This window comes from Prionailurus viverrinus, chromosome B2 (assembly GCF_022837055.1).
Source record: "Prionailurus viverrinus isolate Anna chromosome B2, UM_Priviv_1.0, whole genome shotgun sequence".
Classification (NCBI taxonomy): domain Eukaryota; kingdom Metazoa; phylum Chordata; class Mammalia; order Carnivora; family Felidae; genus Prionailurus; species Prionailurus viverrinus.
In genome coordinates this window covers 80649762-80675531 of record NC_062565.1, presented here as the reverse complement: position 1 = coordinate 80675531, position 25770 = coordinate 80649762, and the positions used below count along the sequence as shown (strand labels likewise).

The 25770-nt window shown below is 38.7% G+C and overlaps 1 protein-coding gene across 1 annotated transcript in view; it reads left to right on the top strand.

Moving 5' to 3' along the window:
* The window catches only part of MDN1 (midasin AAA ATPase 1), a 173047-nt gene that overhangs the window by 93900 nt on the left and 53377 nt on the right, over positions 1–25770 (top strand). The window contains exons 44-59 of the mRNA XM_047857750.1: positions 8286–8445; positions 9273–9389; positions 10625–10833; positions 13958–14106; positions 14471–14682; positions 15025–15245; positions 16363–16476; positions 18109–18241; positions 19395–19510; positions 20272–20405; positions 21397–21554; positions 21771–21891; positions 22233–22443; positions 22802–23033; positions 23376–23502; positions 24599–24769. Of these exons, the coding sequence (XP_047713706.1) occupies positions 8286–8445; positions 9273–9389; positions 10625–10833; positions 13958–14106; positions 14471–14682; positions 15025–15245; positions 16363–16476; positions 18109–18241; positions 19395–19510; positions 20272–20405; positions 21397–21554; positions 21771–21891; positions 22233–22443; positions 22802–23033; positions 23376–23502; positions 24599–24769 (2585 nt within the window). The remainder of the gene's footprint in view (positions 1–8285; positions 8446–9272; positions 9390–10624; positions 10834–13957; positions 14107–14470; positions 14683–15024; positions 15246–16362; positions 16477–18108; positions 18242–19394; positions 19511–20271; positions 20406–21396; positions 21555–21770; positions 21892–22232; positions 22444–22801; positions 23034–23375; positions 23503–24598; positions 24770–25770) is intronic.

The following is a 25770-nucleotide window of genomic DNA, read 5'->3' as shown; positions in this document are numbered from 1 at the left end:
GCCAAAATCAAGAGTTGGATGCTTAACTGACTTGAGCCACCCATGCAACCCAAGAAATTGAGCATTTTAAATGGGAGAATAGAAGTCTAGATTTATCGTTAGTATGTCTTTATTAATTTCATATAGAAAGTGGTAGAAATTCTGTAGATAACATGGAAACTTCTCTCATTTTGTGGCTCAGTTTTCTGTGTAGTGATGAGCATATGCCCTTAGGGAAGATTAAAAGGCTCTTCGGTTGTGTCTGTCACTATGATTGTTATGTTATTTCCAAAGCCTTTTTGTAACTGGTTACAAAGTCATTCCTTAGGGATAAAGAAATGAGACTCCTTTGTTCTATCTCTATAAACAGTGTATCCATGGCTGTGGGTCAAATAGTTTACTTTCTTAGGCTAGGCAAGAAAATGATTTTATTGTTGGTTTGATTTGTTACTTCTGAATTCAAGCCCATCATTTGGATTTGAAATTCTTTACTCATTCACTCAAATTAATTGTTAGAGGTATTTAGTGGAGTTGTACATTACTTTATATGTATATATATACAAAGTACTTTACTTTTGTATTTACTTTTATATGTAAAGTATAAGGTATATAAAGTATTTACTTGTATATATTTTAATTTATGTATATTTTAAATACGTATTTTAAAATATATATTTTATTTTATATATATTTTATATTGTAAAACTCACCATTGCGATATGAATTCCTACTGGGAGATAACTCCTATATTAACTATTTGCATTTAAAGCCTCACAACACCACTGCATTACAAAAAAAAAGACTATCCTCATTCTATGCTTGCAGAAATCAGTGCTCATAGAGGTTAAGTAACGTGCTCAATGTCTTAAAGTTACAAAGTGGTTAAACTAGACCTTGGATCTGATCCTCTGATTGTAAAGCCTTGAATCTATATATCTGTGCTTCTATATATCTTTCAGCTAAAATTTAAATATTTATTTATTTAGGGGCACCTGTGTGGCTCAGTTGGTTGAGTGTCTGACTTCGGCTCAAGTCATGTTCTCACAGTTCGTGAGTTGGAGCCCTACGTTGGGCTCTGCTGACAGCTTGGAGCCTGGAGCCTGCTTCAGAGACACAGAAACTCTAAAAAAAAAAATTAAATATTTATCCATTTAATATTTATTTGTGAGAGAGAGAATGTGTGTGTGCGCTGGGGAGGGGGAGAGAGACAAGGGGACAGAAGATCTGAAGCAGGCTCTGTGCTGACAGCAGAGTGCCTGACTCAGGGCTCGAACTCACAGAACCAAAGTTAGATGCTTAACTGAGCCACCCAGGCACCCCTAAAATTTAAATATTTAGAGTACATGCTCACAGCTCGTTCTAAATACAGGTTTTTATTTAGGATTCACTTTCATACTGAGTCATTTCTTAAGAGTACTAATAGAGTGAGGAAAGGTGAGTCTAAAACAGTCTACTCTTTTATTTTTGGTTAAAAATTTTCTTTCTTTCTAAATATATCTTTTAACATTAGTACGAAGGTGTATGACTGTTAAATATATTCTAGTTCTCTCGTGTTCACAATTTATCTTAAGAGCTTCTGCTTTTTTATAATATCTGTTTTAACATCTTTGCTAATTTCATCATCTATGACTTCTGGGGCTGTTCTGTTTTTTCTCCTGGTTATGAGTCATGTTTTCTTTGTGTGTCAAGTAATTTTGATTGCATGCTGTGAATTTTGAATTAGTGCTTATTGCTGCATTTTTGTTAGTTGCTCCTTGAATATTGAATAACATGGGTTTGAGCTGCATGGGTCCACTTACATGTGGATTTTTTCCAATAAGTATATGTACAGTACTGTAAATGCATTTTCCGTATAAATGTCTTTAACTTTAAGAATATGGCATATAATATGCAATGTACATAACATGTTAATTGTTATTCATAAGGCTTGTGGTCAACAGTAGGCTCTTAGCAGTTACGTTTTTGAGGAGTCAAAAGTTATATGTGGATTTTTGACTGATTGGAGGAGGAGCTGGCATCTTTGTCCTTTGTTGTTCAAGGGTCAACTATATTTCTTTAAAGACTTTTGGACTGGGCCGCCTGGGTGGCTCATTCGGTTAAGCGTCTGACTTCGGCTGAAGTCATGATCTCACAGTTCATGAGATCAAGCCCTGCATCAGGTTCTGTGCTCAGTGTGCAGAGCCTGCTTTGGACTCTGTCTACCTCTCTCTCTGCTGCTCTCCTGCTGTACTTGCTCGAGCTCATTCCCTCCCTCCTCCCTCCCTCTCTTCTTTGTCTCTCTCTCTCTCTCAAAAACAAAATAAACATTAAAAAAAAAAAAGAATTTTGGACTTTGTGGTAGGCAGTGAAGTTGTTTATGGATTATTTTGATCTTATATTTTTATTTCGCCTATTTAGACTAAAAAAAAAAAAAAAAAAGAGGGGCTCCTGGGTGGCTCAGTCGGTTAAGTGTCTGACTTTGGCTCTTGTCATGATCTTGCGGTTCACAAGTTCGAGCCCTGCATTGGATTCTTTGCTGACAGCTAAGAGCCTGGGGCCTACTTCAGATTCTGTGTCTCCCTCTCTCTCTGCCCCTCCCCTGCTCTCTCTCTCTCTCTCAAAAATAAATAAAAACATTTTAAAAAATTAAAAAAAAAACTGAAAACAAACATTTCACCCATTTCTTTCCCCAGCTCCCTCAATCTCCAGTCTGTTCTTTGTATCTATAAGCTTGGTCTTTTATCCCACATATAAAAGAGATCGTATGATATTTGTCTTGCTCTGATTTATTTCACTCGCATAATGCCTTTGAAGCCCATCCATGTTGTCACAGATAGCAAGATTTCATTCTTTTCTATGGCTAAATAATATTCCATTGTGTGTGTATATACACTACAATTTCTTTATCCGTTCATCTGTGGAAAGACAATTAGGTTGTTTCCATATCTTGGCTATAACAAACAATCCTGTAGTGAACATGGTGGTGCATTATCTTTCAAGTTAGTGATTTCATTTTCTTAGGATAAATACTCAGAAGTGGAATTGCTGGATCATATGGTAGTTCCATTTTTAATTTTTTGAGGAGCTTCTGTACTGTTTTCCATAGTAGTTGCACAAATTTACATTCTCACCAGTAGTACACAAGGGTTCCCTTTTCTCCACATGCTTGTGAGCACTTGTTATTTCTTACTGATAATAACCATTCTAACAGGAGTGAGGTGATAGCCTGTTGTGGTTTTGATTTGTATTTTCCTGATAATTAATGATGATGAGCATCTTTTCATGTACCTGTTGACTATCTAAAAGTCTTTGAAAGGGCACCTAGGTGCCTCAGTTGATTAAACATCCGTTCAAGCTGTTCATTGGGCTCTGTGCTGACATCTCAGAGCCTGGAACCTGCTTCAGATTCTGTGTCTGCCTCTCTCTCTGCCCCTCCCTCTGCTCGTTCTCTCTCTGTCTCTCTCCCTCTCCCTCTCTGAAAAATAAACATTAAAAACATTTTTTTTAAAAAGTCTTTTTAAAAAGTCTGAAAAATGTGTATTCAGATCCCCTGCCCAGTTTTTAATGGGTTTGTATATAATTTTGCTATTGAGATGTATGAGTTATTTATATATTTTGGATATTAGCCCCTTATCAGATAAATGACTTACAGGTATTTTCTCCCATTCAGTAGTAGATTGTCTTTTCATTTTGTTGATGGGTTTCCTTGCTGTGCTAAAGCTTTTTAGTTTGATGTAGTCCTACTTGTTTGTTTTTGCTTTTGGTATCATGTTAAAAAAGTCATCACCAAGACGTATGTTAAGGAGCTTACCATTTATGTTTTCTTCTAGGAGTTTTGTGGCTTAGGTCTTTTATTCAAGGCCTTAATCTATTTTGAATTTTTGTATATGGTATAAGACAGTGGTGCAGTTTTATTCTTGTATATGTGGCTGTCCAGATTCCCCAGCACCAATAATTGAGATTGTCCTTTCCTTATTGTGTATTCTTGGTTCCTTTGTTATAAATTAATTGGCGACATATTTGTGGGTTTATTTCTGGGCTCTCTCTTCTGTTCGTTGATCTGTGTGTCTTTATGCCCATATCATGCTGTTTTAATTACTTTAGCTTTGTGATATAATTTGAAATAAGGGAGTCTGATGCCTCCAGCTTTCTTCTTTTTCAAGATTGCTTTGGCTTTTGGGGGGGTCTTTTGTGGTTCCACACAAATTTTAGCATTATTTGTTCTATTTTGGTTAAAAATACCATTGGAATTTTGATAGGGGTTGTATGGCATCTGTATTGTTTTGGTAGTATGATCATTTTAATAACATGTGTCCAGTCCAGGAGCATGGGATGTCTTTCCATTCATTTATGTCTTCATCAATTTCTTTCATTAATGCCTTACCGTTTTCAACATACATGTCTTTCACCGCCGTGTTTAAATTTATTCCTAGGTTATTTGTTTTTGTTTTTGTTTTTGTTTCTGATGCAATTGTAAATGTGATTGTTTCAATTGCACTTTCTGATAGTTCATTATTAGTGTATGGAACCACAATGAATTTTTGTGTATGTATTGATTTTGTGTCCTGCAACTTTACTGAATTTGTTTATTTTCAGGGTTTTTTTTGTGGTGTCCTAGGGTTTTCTGTATATAGTATTATGTAATGTGCACAATTTTCCTTTTTCCTCTTCAATTTGGATGCCTCTTACTTTTCTCACCGAATTGCCCTGCCTGGATTTCCAATATTCTGTTGAACAACGTGGCGTGAGTGGGCATTCTTATCTTGTTCCTGATCTCAGAGGAAAAGCTTTCAGCTTTTCATTATTAAGTATGATGGTATCTCTGAGCTTATCTTATAGAGCTTTTATTAAGTTGAAGCATTTCTCTCTATACTCACTTTTAAGAGTTTATCATGAATGGATGTTGAATTCTGTCAAGTGCTTTCTCTTCTTCTATTGAAATGATCATATGATTTTTATCTTTCATTTTGCTAATGTGTTATATCACATTGATTTACAGATGTCAAACCATTCTTGCATCCCTGGAATAAATCCCAGTTGATCGTGGTATATGCTCCTTTCACAGTATTGTTGAATTCAGTTTGCTGGTTATTGTGTTGAGAATTTTTGGATCTGTGTTTATCAGTGATATTAGCCTGTAATTTTCTTTTCTTTTTAAATTTTTTTAATGTTTGGGGCGCCCGGGTGGCTCAGTCGGTTAAGCGGCTGACTTCAGCTCAGGTCATGATCTCGCGGTTTGTGAGTTCGAGCCCCGCGTCAGGCTCAGTGCTGACAGCTCAGAGCCTGGAGCCTGTTTCAGAATCTCTGTCTCCCTCTCTCTGACCCTCCCCCGTTCATGCTGTGTCTCTCTGTCTCAAAAATAAATAAACGTTAAAAAAAAAAATTTTTTTTTAATTTTTTTAATGTTTACTCATTTTTGAGAGAGCGTGAGCGGGGGAGGGACAGAGAGAGAGGGAGACACAGAATCAGAAGCAGGCTCCAGGCTCTGAGCTGTCAGCACAGAGCCTGATGTGTGGCGCGATCATGACCCAAGCCAAAGTTGGACACTCAACTGACTGAGCCATCCAGGTGCCTCTGTAATTTTCTTTTCTTGTGGCATCCTTGTCTGGTTTTGGTATCAGGGTAATGCTGAGTTTATAAAAGGAGTTTGGGCAAGTTCCCTCTTTTTTTTTTTTTTTTTGAAGAGTTTGAAAAGGATTGAAGGATTAATACTTATTCCTTTGGAATGTTTGGTAGAATTTATCAATTCTGTCTCCTTTTGGGTGACACTGAATCCAGTCCCATGGGATTAGGAACTCAAGCTCTCCTGGCCTCCAGAGCCAGAGGATCAAGAGGTGTCCCCTGGGTAGTAGCTGTAAAAATTAGGGCTCCAGACTTGTGTAAAAAGCTCTGGGAGGTGCTGGTGCTCTGGAGCACTACAAAGGAAGGGGACAAAGATGGCGCCCAGCAGGCTCTAGGATGATGTGTTATATTAGATGCCTGCCCCTCAGGTTCGTTCTTTTCTTTTCTTTTCTTTTCTTTTCTTTTCTTTTCTTTCTTTTCTTTCTTTCCTTCCTTCCTTCCTTCCTTCCTTCCTTCCTTCCTTCCTTCCTTCCTTTTCTTTCTTGTTTATTTATTTTGAGAGAGAAATAGAGAGGACGGGCAGAGAGACAAAGAGAATCCCAAGCAGGCTCTGTAGTGTCAGTGCAAAGCCCAGTGTGGGGCTTGATCCCACAAACTGTGAGAAGGTTGTTTCTTTAATAGAGGCAGGTGAAGCCTGGGTGGGATTGACTTCTCCTCTGAGCTGGGCCCTGGGACGAGTCTGAGTATGTGAGCCCTTTCTGGGATCACAGTCTTGGCATGCAAGCTCTGCTGCTTTTTATTTTTATTTATTTTTATTTTTATTGTATTACATTGTCTTTTTAGGGAAATGTGTTCTTTTTAAAGTTTATTTATTTTGAGAGATGGAGTTGGGTCTGCACTGTCAGCGCAGAGCCCAGGACGGGGCTTGAACTTACAGACTGAACTCACAAACCACGAGATCATAACCTGAGCCGAAATCAGGAGTTGGACGCTTAACTGACTGAGCCACCTAGGTGCCCCAAACTCTGTTGCTTTTAGAAGATAGATGTTTTTGAGGGCTTGCTTTTTAGGTACATGTTTTAGAAGTTGAGATTCTTGATGTAGGATTCAAACCTTTTGCTCCATAAGGGGAAGCTGCAGGTTTTCAGGTCCTTTCCAGTTGTGGGTCACTATGCTGCGGGGGTAGTGTTTATGGCGAGATTATTTCCTAGCCACTCTTTCCTGCTTGTTTTTTGTTTTTTGGGTTTTTTTTCCATTTGTCTGGTGTGTAGTCATCACTCAGCCAGACTTTAGGGTTCTTTTGGAGGAAATTGTTCCGTAGATAGCTATCAATTCAGTGTGTCCATGGAAGGAGGTGAGTTCAGGATCTTCCTACATTGCTCTCTTGAAAGGTCATTTTGATCTTTTCAAACTTTTTAAGGTCATTCCAGAGTAACCTTTACTGTAGGGCTAGATTAGCCTCCCTATTGAGGTGTAGCTTGCATGGCATCTCTGCTGAATTGCTGGTATATTCACTGGGGTCTCCTTAGTTTTGCTGGTGGGAACTGGAGTAATACTCAGTCTTGGGTGAGCTCTGGGAATCGTTCCACTCATAGCTCCCCAGGTTTTCCTTGCGAGTGTTCTCATCCTTGTGGAGCTTCACCATTTATAAGCACATGCAGATTTTTTTATTTAGCCAAAGATTCCAGAGGCCCTTATCTAAATTTCTGGAGCTCTTTGAATAGCTCCTTCATCTTGAGTACACTGCCCTTCAGCGTAGTTGGATTGGCTTGGCCTCCCTGAGTTTCAATCTGTCCTCAAATCAGTGAGACCTCTGTGGTACATTGGAGTTCCCTCTCCTTGCTTTGCAATCCAGAAATTCCTTCCAGGTGGAAATCAAGGGCAATTTTAGGGCTTTCTTTCCCCAGGTATCACAGAGCTCTGCTGTCTGTTCTCCAGTGTCTGAAAGCAGTTGTTTGTGTATCTTGTGTAGTTTTTAAATTGTTAACAGTGGAGCTGAAGTTTAAACCTTATTATTTCCTCATGGCCAGAAGCAGGAGTCCAATACATAATACTTTGTGATATGAACAAGGGTCATAAGGCAGTTTCCAGGGAAATAAAGTACTAGGCAATGGATGCCTGGGTGGCTCAGTCAGTTAAGCATCCGACTTTGGCCCAGGTCATGATCTTGCATTTCACGAGTCAGGCTCTGTGCTGACAGCTCAGCACCTGGAGTCTGCTTCGGATTCTGTGTCTCCCTTGCTCCCTGTCCCTCCTCCACTCATGCTTTGTCTCTCTCTCAAAAATAAACATAAAAAAAAAAAAAAAGGACTAGGAAAGTAAATACCAGTTGTTACTATAATCATGTGATATGGTCATTATAAAAGAAACCTTTGACTTCACGACTTTGATTTCATTGTGCCAACTTAATGCCCTTTCATTTGGTAAAAATGCAGTAATAGATGGGAGTCATTATTCTCCTTGTGCCATGTGAGAAAGTATGACAAAGATTATTTGCATCTCTGTCACCCTTGAGTTACCTCTATCTAGTCATTAAAAAGTATTTTCTGCCACCAGACCTAAATTTCGTACCTGTTTTGTTTAAACAAATTAAAAAAAAAACAAAACCCTCTTCTTATATATACTCTATTATGAAACTTCAAAAACTTGGACCAGAAGTTTCCTATTTTATTTTAATAAACTCTTAAGGGGTTTTGTTCATTTTTCTTTTGTTGTCTTTTTATTGCCTTCCTTTGACATTAAGTGCTATGGCTGTGACATTTCAGAGTTTGCCAAACTTGTGGAAGAATTCCGAAATTTTGGGGCGAAGCTTCTGCAATCCACCAGTGGTCGCAGCCATGGCACATTTGAATGGGTTGACAGCATGTTGGTTCGGGCTCTGAAGTCTGGAGATTGGCTTTTGATGGACAATGTTAACTTCTGCAAGTAAGGACATTCTGCTTAAACACCAGATTGAAATTTGGGATATGCTTATCAAAGTAGAAACCCAGTTGGAAGCTCTGGGTTTTGAACCTGTTGTTTTCTTAACCTCAAATGTATCCTCAGTCATCTTCTGTAGTCTTATCCCTGTGGTGAACAAAGGTAGTTGGTCATTAGCTGCAAGATTTTAGCTCTGTATGACTGTTTTGGGGTGAACTGAAAGCTAACAAAATTTGTTTACTTTTCCAGTTTTTGAGGTAGACCTTTTATTTAACATCAAAACTCCTTTTGTTAGGGTCATTCTTGAGTACAGGTTTTTGAAATGGAGGATCTTTTACAAGGCAGACATTAGAAAATGTGTATCAGTGTATTGCTTTGATTCTAAAATAACGAAAACGGTGTCATAAAACTACCGTAGTACACAGCATAATAGAAGCCACTCCAGGTTGGCTGATGGTTTCTCTACCTGAAGCATTTTTCAGAATGTTTTGAATTGAAACCCAGTTGCCTTTAAATTGATTTGATAATGTTGGGAAGTGGGGAAGATGGAAGGGGAAAGAGAAAAGAGTTAAACATCATGGAACCATTTCCCTTAATTTTGTTTATTTATTTAACAGTATTTTGGGTATTTACTGTGTATGAATCTCTGAGCAATGTGCCTTGGGGAGTGAAAAGGGGAGCAGATGGGGAGAGAGAGAGCACAATTCTATGTGGGGGAGTGATCCATGCTGAAGGAGGACATGGGTCAGGATCAGTGGGAAGCCTGTGTAACGAAAGTAGAATGCGTGCAGATGTCAGTCTGCCACCATTTAATTTGACGTCTCTCTATGCAGCCCATCAGTGCTGGATCGTTTGAATGCTTTGCTGGAACCTGGAGGTGTTCTTACTATTAGTGAAAGAGGAATGATAGATGGATCCACTCCCACCATAACACCAAATCCCAATTTCAGGTATTTGTGCCTCTTAAGTTTCTGATTAAGAATCTGACCACCTCAATAGTGGAGGTGGACATTCAGTAGGACGTTGTTACATATTATATTCATACATTCAGTCATAAATATGTTCACTCATTTATTGATTCAGTTAAATATTTATGGAGGCTCTGCTATTTGCCAGACTCTCAGTAAATAAGAGGGGGCACTTGGATGGCTCAGTTGGTTCAGGGGGTCGTGAGTTCAACCCCCACATTGGGCACAAAGCTTAATTTAAAAAAAAAATTAAAAAATAGTTGAGGTTTTTGTAGTGGGTTGGTGATAAAGGGTAGAAGCAGGGGGAATGGTCTTAAGCCTTTTGCAATAGTTCAAGCAAGAGATACCATAGCTTAGACTGGGGTAACATGAGTTGGGATTTGCTGATCAGACATGTGGGTTGAGAAAAAGAGGAAACAAAGATTTTACCTAAATTTTTGGCCTGAGTAATTGGATAAATATGCGAGCCATTTACTGAGAAAGGGAAGACTGGCAAAGGAGCAGGGTTTTGTTATTGTTGTTTTGTTTTGTTTTTATGTTTGTTTATTTTTGAGAGAGAGAGAGAGAGGGAGAGAGACTGTGAGTGGGGAAGGAACAGAGAGAGACACATAGAATCCAAAGCAGGCTCCAGGCTCTGAGCTGTCAGCACAGAGCCTGACATGGGGCTCAAACCCTTTAACCATGAGATCATGACCTGAGCTGATGTCAGATACTCAACTGACTGAACCACCCAGGTGCCCTGGAGCTTGTTTGATGTAGGGAAGGTCAACAGGGAATCCACTGTTTAGTTTTGGAGATGTTAGATAGCTAGGCAGAGATGTTGAATATATGAAGATAATTGTTTCAGAAGAGCACACTGCTCCCTTTTTTGATCTCTGTAGGTGAGTTAGAATGATGAATTAGCACTATTTGATTTGGGAAATATCTGAAAGTAAGAATTTTAATGTTCTCAGATAGCATTAAAGGTGCACTGGATAAACACTAGTTTCTAAGGTGAATAGGTTTAGAGACACTGATTTTGCTGTATTCATGCATTTTGGCACTACAAGATAGAAGACAGATGAAAGTAGCAGACTTTGAGTTAGTGAGATCCTCTTGATAAGCTCCCTGAAGAGGAGCCATATACTGTCTGCCTTCAGCACTTGTTGTTGAGCAGCCTCATCATTGGTTGCAACTGGGATTTTAATTTTTTTTCCTTTGGATTGCTGTATTACCAGACTTTTTCTCTCGATGGATCCTGTTCATGGAGAAATATCCCGAGCGATGAGGAATCGTGGACTTGAAATCTACATTTCAGGAGAAGGGGATGGGAACATCCCAGATAACCTGGATCTGAAAGTTCTCCTGCACAGCCTTGGGTTGGTGGGGGACAGTGTGTGTGACACCCTCTTGGCTCTACACATGGAGATCCAGAGTACTGTTGTAGGTAAGGTGCTTGACTTCTAGCCTCTGTGGAGTTTTCTTATAGAAATTCATATGAGGACTTCAAGCTGTATTACCAAGCTGTAATCATCAAGACAGTATGGTTCTGGCACAAAAACAGACACTCAGATCAGTGGATCAGAATAGAAAACCCAGAAATGGACCCTCAAATGCATGGCCATCTAATCTTTGACAAAGCAGGAAAGAATATCCAATGGAATAAATAGAGTCTCTTCAGCAAGTAGTGCTGGGAAAACTGGATGGCAACCTGCAGAAAAATGAACCTAGACCACTTTCTTAGACCACACACAAAAATAAACTCAAAATGGATGAAAGACCTCAATGTAAGACAGGAGGCCATCAAAATCCTCCAGGAGAAAGCAGGCAAAAACCTTTGACCTTGGCCACAGCAACTTCTTACTCAACACGTCTCTGGAGGCACGGGAAACAAAAGCAGAAATGAACTATCAAAATGAACTCATCAAAATAAAAAGCTTCTGCACAGTGAAGGAAACAATCAGCAAAACTCAAAGGCAACTGGGAATGGAAGAAGATATTTGCAAACGACATATCAGATAAGAGGTTAGTATCCAAAATCTATAAAGAACTTACCAAACTCAATACCCAAAAAACAAATAATCCAGTGAAGAAATGGGCAAAAGACATGAATAGACACTTTTCCAAAGAAGACATCCAGATGGCTAACAGACTCATGAAAAGATGCTCAACATCACTCATCATCAAGGAGATACAAATCAAAACCACTATGAGATACCACCACACACCTGTTAGAATTGCCAACATTTAACAACTCAAGCAACAACAGATGTTGGCGAGGATGCAGAGAAAGAGGATCTCTTTTGCACTGCTGGTGGGAATGCAAATTGGTGCAGTCACTCTGGAAAACAGTATGGAGGTTCCTCAAAAATTAAAAATAGAACTACCCTATGACCCAGCAGTTGCTCTACCAGGTATTTATCCAAGGGATACAGATATGCTGTTTCAAAGGGGCGCATGCACCCCAATGTTTATAGCAGCATTATCAACAATAACCAAAGTATGCAAAGAGCCCAAATGTTCATTGATGGATGAATGGATAAAGAAGATGTGGTATATATATATACAATGGACTATTACTCGGCAATCAAAATGAATGGAATCTTGCCATTTGCAACAACGTGGATGGAACTAGAGGGTATTATACTAAGCGAAATTAGTCTGTCAGAGAAAGACAAATATCATATGACTTTACTCGTATGAGGACTTTAAGAGACAAAACAGATGAACATAAGGGAAGGGAAGCAAAAATAATATAAAAACAGGGAGGGGGACAAAACATAAGAGATTCTTAAATATGGAGAACAAACAGGTGGTTACTGGAGGGGTTGTGGGAGGCAGGATGGGCTAAATGGGTAAGGGGCATTAAGGAATCTGCTCTTGAAATCATTGTTGCACTATATGGTAACTAACTTGAATGTAAATTTTAAAAAAGAAAGAAAGAAAGAAATTCATGTGTTGGGGTGCCTGGGTGGCTCAAGTGAGTTAGTCATCTGACTTTGGCTCAGGCCATGATCTCATGGCTCATGAGTTCAAGCCTCGCGTGAGGTTCTATGCTGAGAGCCTGGAGCCTGCTTTGGATTCTGTGTCTCCCTCTCTCTGCCCCTCCCCTGCTCTCGCTCTGTCTCTCTCAAAAATAAATAAACATTTAAAAAAAAAAACAATTAAAAAAAGATTCATGTGTTATTCCATTTAATTGCTAGTCTAGGTTTTTTGGTTTTTTTTTAATGTTTATTTTTGAGAGAGAAAGCATGAATGCGGGAGGGGTAGAGAGAGAGGAGCAGAAGATCTGAAGTGGGCTCTGCACTGACAGCAGTGAGCCCTATGGGGGGACTGAGGTGGGGGGGGGGCTCAAATTCATGAACCGTGAGCCAAAGTTGGACGCTCAAGTGACTGAGCCACACAGGCTCCCCTAGTCTAGAGGTTTTTAAATTTAGTGTACATACAAATAGAAATTACCTGAAAAGTCTTTAAAAATGTAGATATGGTGGTATCCTACTTCCCCCTAAGGGAGTGGGTTCAGCAAGTCTGAGTGAAGCACAGAAATTAGTATTTTAAAGAAGTTTCCCAGGTAATTCTGATGGATTCATCCAGAGACCCATTCTTTGAGGAATACTGCTTTAGACATTAAAGTTTGTCCTTATCTTCAGGATGGTCATTGAATCTTTTGAAGGTAGAATAAAGAGGGAACTTTGACTTGTTCAAAACAGCCAGGTGTTACTTCTTTTAAATGTCCAAATACACAGGAGTAGGCAAGAATAATAACAAAGATAATGCTGAGGGGCGCCTGGGTGGCGCAGTCGGTTAAGCGTCCGACTTCAGCCAGGTCACGATCTCGCGGTCCGTGGGTTCGAGCCCCGCGTTGGGCTCTGGGCTGATGGCTCAGAGCCTGGAGCCCGTTTCTGATTCTGTGTCTCCCTCTCTCTCTGACCCTCCCCCGTTCATGCTCTGTCTCTCTCTGTCCCAAAAATAAATAAAAAAACGTTGGGAAAAAAAAAATTAAAAAAAAAAAGATAATGCTAAAAAATGATGATACTCCTTATTGAGTAACCATTATGTGTTAGGTACAATGTCAATTGCTTTTTTAGTCTTCTTCACATTAGTTCTTCAGGGCATGTTTTCATTTTATAGATAGGGCTCAGAGAGGTTGAATAACTCATCAGAGCATAACAGTTAATAATGATAGGTGAGAATTGAAAGTAGTTCTGTTGGATTTTAAAGTGCTTGGTCCTTCATGAGACCATGCTCTTTCTGCTACCTTCATTGTGTGTCGACTTTAGGTTTAAGGATATGTGTGATCAGGCTTTGTCATACTTGTAATTGTTGCTTTCCTGCACTCTGCTTCTGACAGAAAGAGAGGGAGGGACACAGGTTAGGGAAGGAATATAAATGTTCCTACAAGTCCATTGTGTGCTAGGGAGACCCTAATATCCACTTAGATGCCTTTCTAAAATAAGTGTCTGGGTGAATTTGAGTAGAATGAAGCTTGATGTGAAGTTGAATTTGTTTGTTTTCATTGGAGATTTTGCAGAATCTGTTGCTCATAGATGGCAATATGTTTTCCTTTATAGGTTCTCCAACATCATCTATTTCAACTTTAATTCAGACAGCCTTACTCATTGTGCAGTGCCTACAGCGAGGGCTGAGTTTAGACACAGCCTTTTCTGAAGTATGCTGGGAAGCATATGTCCGCTCCCAGCATTCACCAGCAAACCAAAAGGTACTGTGAAATGTTGCAAATAGCTTTCTCAGTTATAACACTCTACGTTGTTTAGGTGGAGGAAATTCTATTGATGATAACTTTAATGAACTGAGAGTGGACTGCTTTAGTTACTTTCTAGTAGAGATCTGGTATCCCAAGTAATTTTCTGGTAAATAGGTGAAATACAATATTTACTTCTTGGAAACTTAGCTATCATTAGAAAAAGTGGAATTTACCCTGTAATGTTGAAAATTGAAGGATGTGTATGTTACAATATGACAACAACTATCGGGGCCTGGAAAACTATTATTACTCTGCTAGTTTTTGGTATTAGCACTTATATATTGTTGCTTATATACCACGTGTTTTTATCTCCTACCAGCTTGTGCAGGCTTTACTGGAGAAACATGTTTTTTCTCTACGAGCCCATGAAACCTGGGGTAACTCCATCCTTGCCATGGGCCTGTGGCCAGATTCTCTGCCCTCAGCAATCTTTGCTACAGAAGATTCTCACCTCTCTAGAGTCCGAAGTGATGGACAAGTCTTAGTATATTGCCTTAACAGGATGAGCATGAAAACCAGCAGCTGGGCCAGGTTAGTGGAGCCTTGAGGTTGTATCTCTTTGGCATCTTGGCTTTTTTTTGTTTTGTTTTGTTTTGTTTTTTAATGATAATGGTCATGACACAACATGTCTGACCAGAATGTTGTGTGGTCATTTATCACCCAGCTGTCACAGTTTCCTTGTTCATTGCGATATTCCTCCCTATTTATTATTCACTTCATAATGTTTTACTTGTCCTCCTTTGAAGGGGACTAATCTTTTCCCCATTACCTCTTTGATCCATTGTTTGCAAAGTTATTTACCTAGTTCTTTGAAATATAAGATGTAAGTTCATTCTAGTACTGACTTTGCCTTGCTGTTCTAATTAATTTCAGGATTCAGCCTCTTACCTTACCAGACTTGGAGAAAATTATGCAGTCCTCTAACCCTGAGAGCTTGAAATTCAGTTCAATCGAAGTGGCTACTTACTGGATTGATGAACCAGATGTTCTGGCTATGGCTGTTAAATTGCTTATAGAAAGAGCAACCAATCAAGATTGGGTGCTCAGAGTTAAATGGCTTTATCATTTAGCCAAGAATATACCACAGGGGCTTGGTGAGTCAAAAAGCTTACTTTGTATATGTAATAAGTGAATATATTTACCCGTACCCTATTTTTGTGCCTCAGCAGCTGTGTTATTCTGTGAGGACACTGTTAAAATTATATCTGGAAGATCTCCTAGCAAGAAATTTGTGACCTGGCATTACTGTTTGTATAACTGTTAAAAAATTAAGGAACATATCTGCTCTTAGATGTGTCCTAAGAGAAACTTTGCTCCCATGTAATTCATTTCAGTATCTTTCCACCTATCAAATCCAAAAAGAAAATGTACTATATTATGTTACTATTTATTTTTTGAACATGCTTCTGTACTATTGCTGCACAACATTACTATCTGGGAAGGGTTGCTTTTGGTAAATTCATTTCCCCTAAAAGTGCATAAGAGACTTTTATTTTCATTCCAGTGCTCTAATTTTTCATGCTTAATTTCTTTGTACTTCTTTCATTTTAAGAGGAAAAATCCAACAGTAACAACATTGCATGGGTTGCAAAGTACAGAGCATGGAATTTGTTGGTACACCTTGTTGCCTAAAGTAACTGAGTTTATATGAACCTTTCTATCCATGAGAAATTAGCCAGAAGATGTGTATATTGTATATGTGATCTGTCTACAAATGTATAGAGAATTTATAAATTCTTATCTGCATTGTCCTATATGAGAGCTACTAGCCACAGATGGCTACTAAAATGTAAATATAAGTTAATTAAAATGAAATAAAATCTAAAATCTGGTCCTTTGGGGTGCCTGGGTGGCACATTTGGTTAAGCATCTGACTTCAGCTCAGGTCATGATCTCTGTTCATGGGTTTGAGCCCCATGTCAGGCTCTATGTTGACAGCTCAGAGCCTGGAGCCTGCTTCAGATTCTATGTCTCCCTCTCTCTGCCCCTCCCCTGCTCATGCTCTTTCTTTCTCAAAAATAAATAAACATTAAAAAAATTTTTTTTTAATCCAGTCCTTAGTTGTACTGGCCACATTTCAAGTGCTTACTAACATGTGACTAGTGGCTACTCTGACAGTGCAACTATAGGATGTTTCTTTCCATCATCACAAAAAGTTTGCCTGGACAGCCTTACTTTAGATACTAACATTTGCTTCTCCTTCCTCCACAGAATCAATACAGATTCATTTGGAAGCCAGTGCTGCATCACTTAGGAATTTTTACTCAAATTCTCTCTCAGCTGGGGTCAGTAATGTCATCAAAATATTACAACCAAATATAACAGGTACTGCATGAGATTTGATTTTGAGTTCTCAGCATAGTTTAGGAAATTGGTCCATTGAGTTCATGGAAAAAGACCTGACAGAACTACCACTGTGATAACAGTAATATTTAGAAGACTCAAAGTATCCAGATGCAAATTCCTCTTCTTGTTAGAAACTATCCATTGTATCCTTTAGTCTTTGAAAGAGGATGATGATATACAAGCATAGAAGGAAGAACACAGGAGTGGAAGACTGGTCTCTGGTCCCAACTCAGCCACAACTGGCTTGTTCATTTGGGACCCATCATTCATACTCATTGCCTGTGTTTGAAAAATACGGGAATTAGGGGCACCTGGGTGGCTCAGTCAGTTAAGCATCCGACTCTTGGTTTCAGCTCAGGTCATGATCTTGAAGTTCGTGGGTTCAAGACCAGCACCGGGCTCTACGCTGACAGTGCGGGGGCCTGCTTGGGATTCTCTCTCCCTCTCTCTGCCCCTGCTGCACGCGTGCGCACGTCTTTCTCTCTCTTAAAAGGAATAAGGAAATTAGGGACATTTTGACAGAACCAGGCTTTTAATTTCCCACCCCATCTTCATTTGATTTTGACCAAAAAAGAAAGTATGATGCTTTTGTGCTAAACCAATTACCTTATCTACACTAAAGGTTAACAAGGTAAATGTTGGGAAGAAAACAAATAGGGAAAACTACCGTAGTGGTCATGTTGTGGCTGAACTAAATCATGGCTTGCCAAGTATGTGGGATTTTTGGTTATTGGGAACACAGTTCTAGAGTAGAATAGCAGGTTCCCTTTTAAGCAGATATCATTTGCCCATTATTGGAACATACTAGGTATGCCTTTGTCCTCCTTTTCAAATGTGTAGCTCTAGATTGTGTAGTCTTCCTGGACTTTGGAACACGCGCTCCCTCTTTCATGTACTTTGCTGTTCACAGTAGGCATTTGTTAGTCTACTGTATGGTGGGTACCATTAAACCTTGTGCTCCACTGACCTACCTAGCCATCTTCAACGTAATGTTACCGTTGTTTTGTCTTACCTCCCTTCCCTGGGTTCTCACAACCTCTGGAAAGGGGTCAGATCTGAGCACTGCTGCTTTACAAAAGAAGTGTCAAGTTTAAGCCAAAGAAGTGTGAGGTAGCAGCAAACACCATAGTCTGTTATTGTAAAGAAATGGCTTTTGGCTTTTAAGCGAAATAATCTTGTGTTGTTTTTCTTACTGAAAGCAAACAATGAGAAATATATTCATTCATTTTTCCACCATGTAAGTTAGTTTTTTTGCGGTTAATGAGCACAGGTTGGGTGATTAAGCTCATGGATTCTTTTCTGACCCACTGTGGGACCTGAGCAGGTAAATGTATTGGTCATAATGCTTATGTTGTAACAGGAACTACCTTCGTCCTAAAGCAGAATGAATTTTCAGGATTAGTAGAAATTTTGCATTTAGAAAGGAAATAGTGTAGAAGCAGTTGAACCTTACTTTTCTAGTATTATGGGCTGAAACCAGCATTTTCCTGTTCTTTGTCTTCCCCATCAGGACTCAATGTGATCAAATTAGGACCAAGAAAAGTCTTCAACTGAAATTTGCTAGGCAAGGAGTTTAACTCCAAAATTTCGTTTTTTTGTTTCTTAAACCAGATGAATTTGTGATCCCTTTGGACCCCCGGTGGAATATACAGGCTTTGGACATCATTAGAAATTCGATGGACTTTGACCCACAAACCGATCAGCCTGAGCAGCTCTTTGCCCTTTTAGAGTCTGTTGCAAACAAGTAGGTGAAGCCTGCTATTCTGGGCACTGTTTGCCTCACTGTACACCATAGCTTCACAGATCATGCCTTTTCTAAACTCTGTCACATCATGCTCTGTGCTCAGTGAAGTAATTCTGACTCTGATGTCAAAATGCCTATAAATTTTGCAAGTTCTTAATAATTTAACAAGATGCTTTAAGAGGTACTAGCTTAACTTTAATGTTGTGTTCATGTTACAATTAATTCTTTATCATAAGGTAGTTATGTTTCTATTGTTTTCTGTTCATGATTCTTGGCAGCTCCTCCCATTTTCACGTGCTCATTTTCTTGTAGGTCCTATCCTCAGTGTTGTGTCCACATCATTTTCCATCCTCAAATGCTGCAGAGATATGTAGCCCCTGCATGTTTACACACACACTCAACATATAAATTTACTTAATTGTGATATAAGCTGGTCTTTTCTCACATTTAATGTAATGGCCAGAGTATTTTTTTTTAATTAAATAATTTATTTTTTAATTTACATCCAAGTTAGTGCAACAATGATTTCAGGAGTAGATCCCCTTACCCATTTAGCCCATCCCCCCTCCCACAACCCCTCCAGCAACCCTCTGTTTGTTCTCAAGAGTCAGAGTATTTTTTTAATTAGCCATCAGTGTTAATGTAATAGGTTTTTAAAAATAATTTTATGATGAGGTATAATGTGCATTACAGAAAAGTACACTGTTATTAATAATGAGCATATTTGGTTTTGATGAATTTTCACGAAGTGAACTCATGCATGTGATGTGAACTAGCACCTCAAAGGCCCCCTTGTCTCCCCTCCCCTTGTTCCTCCCCTGGTAACTTCTAACACCAGAGATTAATTTTATAATGGCCACTTTTAAGAGTTCACAGTGCAGTTTGTCAGATCATGGCAGAGCAAGAGTGAGGCCTGGCAGTCTTCCTAGGTGCAGCTTTTCCAGGCCATCTGTCTTCTGCCCCGTGCTACCACCAACTCAGTTGTCATCACTACACCTCCATGTCTCTAGTCCAGAATTTTCAGGGGCTGGAGAGGAATGGCAGGTTGAAGGAGATTGATGTTCTCAAGATTTCAGCAGGTAGAGGATGTGATTGCAAAGTAGTATTCACCAATAACCAATACTACTTATTATGTTATTAAATCTCATTTCAGGACAATCATATATCTTGACCGGGAAAAACGGATATTTACTGAAGCAAATTTGGTTTCTGTTGGTGGCAAAAAGTTAAGAAATAGTGTTTTGAGAATGTCCTTTGAATTCCATAAAGGTGAGAGGTTTCCTTTTTGTATTCTTGAGTTAATGCATCTGATCACATAATGTCTCTAAAGTGAAGAGACCTTGAGCAGCTGCTGCCATTTCACTAATTTCCTTTTGATTTGCTGGACTGATTTTAAACACATCCCCTTATTCAGTAGTAACACCTAACTGCTTTTTACATGTCTTTGATTTCATTTACTTTTTATAACAACCTTATGTGGTGTAGGTCCCATGCTGTGAAAGAGAAAAAGGAGGCACAGAGATGCTCAAGGTCACATCTCTAGCAAGTAACAGAGCTAGAGTTTGAAATCTAGATCTGTTGGCTCAAAAAGTTCATGCTGCTAAGTATTTGGTTATAGGTTCTTTCTTCATCCTTTATTTTTTTTTTTGATTGAAAAGATAGAAGTCTGCGTTTGAAGCAGTTATTGTTAATAGTACATTGATTTGTATCTTCTCACCTGTCTGTGCTCTTCATCCATTCACACATATATACACATCTTGTTTTGTATTTAAAGAAGTACTTGTATAAAATATGCATTAATGCTCTATAATTTCCATTTTTCAGTAAGAAGTTATAAACATCTATAGGTGTACATACCTGATCAGTTATGTTTAATATGATAATGGTAGGCTAAGAATTTGCTTTCAGTTGTGACCTTTCAAAATTGACCGTACTGGAGATGCAGTTAAGTTCATATTACTGTTGAGTTTGAAAATATCTAGAGATGAATTTAAATCTGATGGAATGTTCTTATTTATGTCAACTCCAAGATCCAGAGAGCTATCACAGCCTGCCCCATGAAATTGTGGTCAATCTCGCTGCTTTTTTTGAACTTGGAGATGCACTAATCCTGCTCTGGGTACAGTCCTCCCAGGGGATGGTGTCTGATGTCAGTGTCATGGAGGTGAGGAAATGTAATTATATTAATTTTTGTGCCAAGACAAATGTTTAAGACTCTTAAGGGTGAGATAAACTACAATGTTGTTATATGTCCAATATTATTTGAGAAATTTAGTTCTTAACAGTTTTAAATATATATACATATTTTAAAGCTTAATGAGTATACAACTGACCTATGATGAAGAGCATATATTTGAAGTGTACAATTTTATGTTTTGACACGTACACACCTTTGAAGCCATTACCATGATAATGAACATGTACAATATCCTTGAGCCTTTCCTCATATTCTTTTGTATTTTCTTCTTCTCCCTTGCTCCCACCCTAAATTTGTTCTCCCTATAAGAGTCTCCCCAAAAAACTTTCTTAATAGATACCTTTAAGAAAATGAAAACACTGGGAGAAACTTGAAAATTGGGCTCTATTTTGTTTGTATGTAAATTACATAAAAGTATAATTCTAGATTATAGATACCATAAATTATACAAGCAAACTAATAACACCACCCAACTTTTTAAATGAGCAAGATAATTTGAATAGATACTTCTCAGAAGATACATGAATGTCCAGTAAGAACTTCAAAAATTCCAAAATCATTAGTTATCAAAGAAATGTAAGTGAGGTGCCATGCACCAAAATGGCTAAAGTTAAAATCACTAACAGTAGCAAGTATTGGCAAGGAAACAGAACAACTGGAATTCACCTGTGCTGCTGGTTGGAATGCAGCTGCTTTATAAGAAAAGTTGGCAGTTTTTTTTATAAAACTATATGTACACTTACCATGTGACTCAATAATTCCATTTTCCCTAAGGAAATAGTTCTGAACTTTAAGTACTTGGGGGGAGAATCTTTGTCTTCTCTGACTGCTTTAATGTCCCTAAAAATATTTCAACTGAATGCTACACCTTTCATGGGTGTATGTTGAGTATTGATTAACAATTGAAATCTGTGTCTTACTGAGAGGTGTTTGTGAGCGTGGTTTGCTCTGTTTTTAGATCTTGGATTCCCTGCGGTGGCGGGACCGGTTTTGGACCATAGCTGACACAGTAAAAGTGGATGCCTCAGGCCTGGCCCTGCTCGCCCTTCATTGGCACTGGGTTTTAAAACATCTGGTCCGTCAGATCCCTCAACTCCTAATGAACCATGAAGACAAGTAAGACTCCTATTTGGAGTAATAACTCAATATCTACAGTACTGATGATAAAGAGAAGAGGGTTTGGAATTGAAACTTTCTTCTTGCTTTATTTTGGCTTATTCCCATGGCCTTTTGGTGAATGGAAATCAAATATAAAATGTTAAATGATGTCTCTTACTATCCAGCACTTCCCCCTTTTCTTACATCCCTCTGCGCCTTTTCCCTTCTTTATAGATACTACAAAGAGGTTCAGACTGTCTCAGAACATATTCAGAATTGCCTGGGGAGCCCAACTGGCGGCTTCACTGGTGTAAAGAAGTTGCAAAAGTTCCTGGGACGGCCATTTCCTTTTAAGGTACAACTTGGAAACATGTAGCAAACACAAAGATTTGAGCTCTTATGCTCAAATCTGGAGTTCTGTAACATGGGAACTGCCATTCATCTAGACTCATAAATGTTTGCTGAATACTCTTAATTGATTTGTTAAGTGTTAACATTTTTGTTTATTCTTGAGAGTATTAAGTCTGGATAGAGTTTTAATTTGATTACTGTAAAATTTCCTGAGAGCAACAATAGACAAACCTTATGTTTTCTAGAAGAATTGTGGAAATATTTAAAATTTTTTGAGACATGAATAGGCTGCTAAAATCTGCATTTCTCCTCTGTAATAGATTCTGCTGGGTTTTGTTGTTTCAGAACAAGCTGGTGGTAGAGTGTTTTTCTCAATTGAAAGTACTTAACAAAGCACTTGCCATCAGGGAGTGGATGCCTGCCCTTGGGGAAAGCGGATGGTGGGAAGATGTTAATCATCTCCAAGTGGTTGCTTCTAAATGGACTTTAAAGAAAAGTCTCTTGCAGGCGTGGGGGCTGGTCCTCAGAGCTAATATTCTGGAAGATGTCAACCCAGGTAATCTGCTTTAGAGTTATCCTGCTAACAGTTGCTCTAAAAGTATCTGCTGCTCTGCAGCCAATAAATTTTAAGTTTTTCACATAGATTTTCTTTTTTTCTGTTTCTTTTTTCTTTTCCTTTTTTTTTTTTTTTTTTGTATACTATAACCGTCGTTAAATAAGCGTCAGGCATAGAACTGAACTTTACATATACTGTTTAATTCTGTCATTAGAATTGTGCAGGTAATAATAATATCATTTCACAGGTATAAAACTCAAGCTCAGGCTAAGCTCACAGTTACATAACTAGTTGTTGGGAATCTGAGCCTATACTACTGACCATTATTCTGTAATATCACTTGTGTCTTTTTGTCCAGATGAGCTGAAGGATCTTGTGAATGCTCACTATTTAGAACTAAAAGCCAAAGGAATTTCACTTGGTTTTCTGGAGAAAAAGCACAATGAAGCTTCCTCCCTGTTCCAACCAGACTTTACCTCCTTAATCCAACTCACCAGGAGTGTTCAGTTGTGGCCTGCAATGGAGTACCTGGCTCTGCTTTGGCAGTACAAAGTGACAGCTGATTTTATGACACAAGCTTGCCTAAGAAGGTAAGCCATTTTCCTCAGGGGAGATTTTTTTGTTGTTGTTAGGTTATTCTACGTATGCTACGTGTGAAACAAAGCATAGACTTGTCTTAAAGGGGAATAGTCTTACTGAAACAGAGGGAAGTCAGTTGCCACTTTGGAAGGCTGTAACTTCTTGAAGATTCTTTGCCTGTTTTGACTCCACCTCTATAAGTTACTAGGTATTTTTCCAGCAGAATTGCTTCTTTGTGTTTCAGTAAATGCACTGTAAGTTTTGTGTGTTCCATCTTCCCATACATAACAGATTTTTAGCAGTTTATTGATAGCCTATAGTCCATCCTCTCTTTCTCTTTATTTTTGGAACAGGTCCAGCAAAAATCAGCAACCCCAGACAGATAAGGAGAGAAGTCCTTACATCCTGTTTTGTCTTAAGCACACACCAATTGCTCCACAAGAGCTTCAAGCCTTTTGGTACTTACTGCACCATCAGAAGGTAAAAACCAAAACCAAAAAGGGAAATAAGCCTTCTTTATACTATAAGCCAATTAGACTTTCTGTGGCAGACTGGTTGCAGAATGGTTTATTTATTTAATTTTGCAATCCCGGGGTGCCTGAGTGGCTAAGTGTCTGACTTCGGCTCAGGTCAGGTGATGATCTCGCAGTTTGTGGGTTCAAGCCCTGCGTCGGGCTCTGTGCTGACAGCTTGGAGCCTGGAGGCTGCTTTGGATTCTGTGTCTCCTCTCTCTGTTCCTCCCCTGCTCACACTGTGTCTCTCTCTCTCTCTCAAAAATAAGTAAAGGTTTTTTAAAAAAAAGTTTAAAAATAAATAAAATAAAATAAAAATTTTGCAATCCCATGTTGTAAACTCTAGTCTTATCTGAATTAACTTTCAAAAGGGAAAATTTTGAATGTCATTTGCAGTAATTACCTGGGTATTTCTCACCTCTTATCACAGAATCATTCTATTTGGTTTCCATTAAATGAGGCTAAAATATTTATTTTTTATTGTTTATGTAAAAATATATCATGAGAGTGTTTTACTCTCTCCTCCAAGAATAGCTATTGAATATGAATGGTGGCAAACTATAGTCAACTTCATTACTTAATGTTTATTTTGAGAGAGAGACAGAAAGAGCAGGATAGGGGCAGAGAGGGAGGTAGAGAATCCCAAGCAGGCTTCGCATTGTCAGTGCTTGAGGTGGGTTCATTGAAAGCTTGAACCCACGAACTGTGAGATCATTACCTGAGCCGAAGTCAAGAGTCAGACGCTCAACCGACTGAGCCACCCAAGTGCCGTTCATTACTTAATATTCTAATGATGTTTTATTTATTTATCTGTTTTGCTGGTACATTATAATTGTTTGATTCACTTGTATTTTCTCATTTACCTTCTAAAGGCAGATCTCCGTTTTATAAAATTATAAACAGGATAAATGACTTAACCAAGATGACCGGGTGGCAGAAAATCAGCAACATTAGAATTAATATCTTTAAACCCATGTTAATTTTAGATAAGTCTTCTAAAAGAGAGACCTCATAACTTGATTTATGGATTTTTCTCAAATGTGCTCTTATTTATTTATCTCTAGGTGTCTACTGAAGAAATTATTTCCTTGTGGTCTGACTTATTTAATTCCACATTTATGTCTTTCTGGAGCAGTACTGTTACTACAAATCCAGAGTACTGGCTAATGTGGAGCCCTCTGCCTGGTGTACAGCAGAGGGAGATGCCCAAGTCCCTTTTGGACTCCACATTGAAGGTTTGTTGGCATAAAGTCATAAAAATATTTGATAGTGGAAAAAATTTCTTGATCTAGCAACAGAGCAGTGACTAAATAAGTGATGGCAATATTTTGTTTTCTGCAGGAAGTTAAGAAGTATACCTTCAAAAGAAAGATTCTGTCTTAAATCATTTGGGAAATTATGAATTAAAGTTAAAAAAAAGTTTCCTTTAAAAGGTCTTCATTTTCTTCTCTAATTAAAATACCATTTTTCCTAGTTACAAAATATTTTAACAGTATAGAAATGTGTATGTATGTGTGTATACGTATGTATATATGCAGTTGACCCTTAACACCAGGTTTGAACTGCATGGGATTACTTACACGTGGACTTTTTTCCGATAAATACGTATTTTATATTGTGACTGAAAAGTAAGGTAGAAGTTGCCAAATGACTAGATGCAAAAGGAAGATGGAGGAAGGATGCAGGAAGGCTGTAACAACAGGGCTACCACCTGATTCTGGCACTCCTTATCCCACTACCTATGGTATTGAACTGAGAGAGGTGTGAAGGAGCCAGGCAGGGCAGAGGTGGGTGGGGGTTGGTAGGGCCAGTCACTGGCCAGAGTTGGCCCAGGACCACAGAATGAGAACCTGCCTCCCTCCTGGGATAAGGAATTCAGGAAAACATCAGGGCAGGATAAGTACTAGGCAGGATTCTTGGTGGCAGAGGGGACAGCAGGGTGGGTGCTGTCTGTGGTTCTTTGCCTTTCTCTGGACTGTACTTGGAAGGAGATTCTGCACTCTTGGGTAGAGAAGCAAGTAGTGAACGTCACTCTAGGATCCAGCTTTGCTAACTTTGGGTGAGGATGAGAAGACCTGTGGTGTCTTGTTCTACTGTAATGTACATGGTTAAGTTTGGGGGAGTTAACTGTTAAATACATGGATTTTTTATTGTATGGGAGGGGGTTAGTACCCCTAACCCCTGCGTTGTTCAAGGGTCAGCGCTCATGTGTGCTCTCACTTTCTCTGTCTCCCTC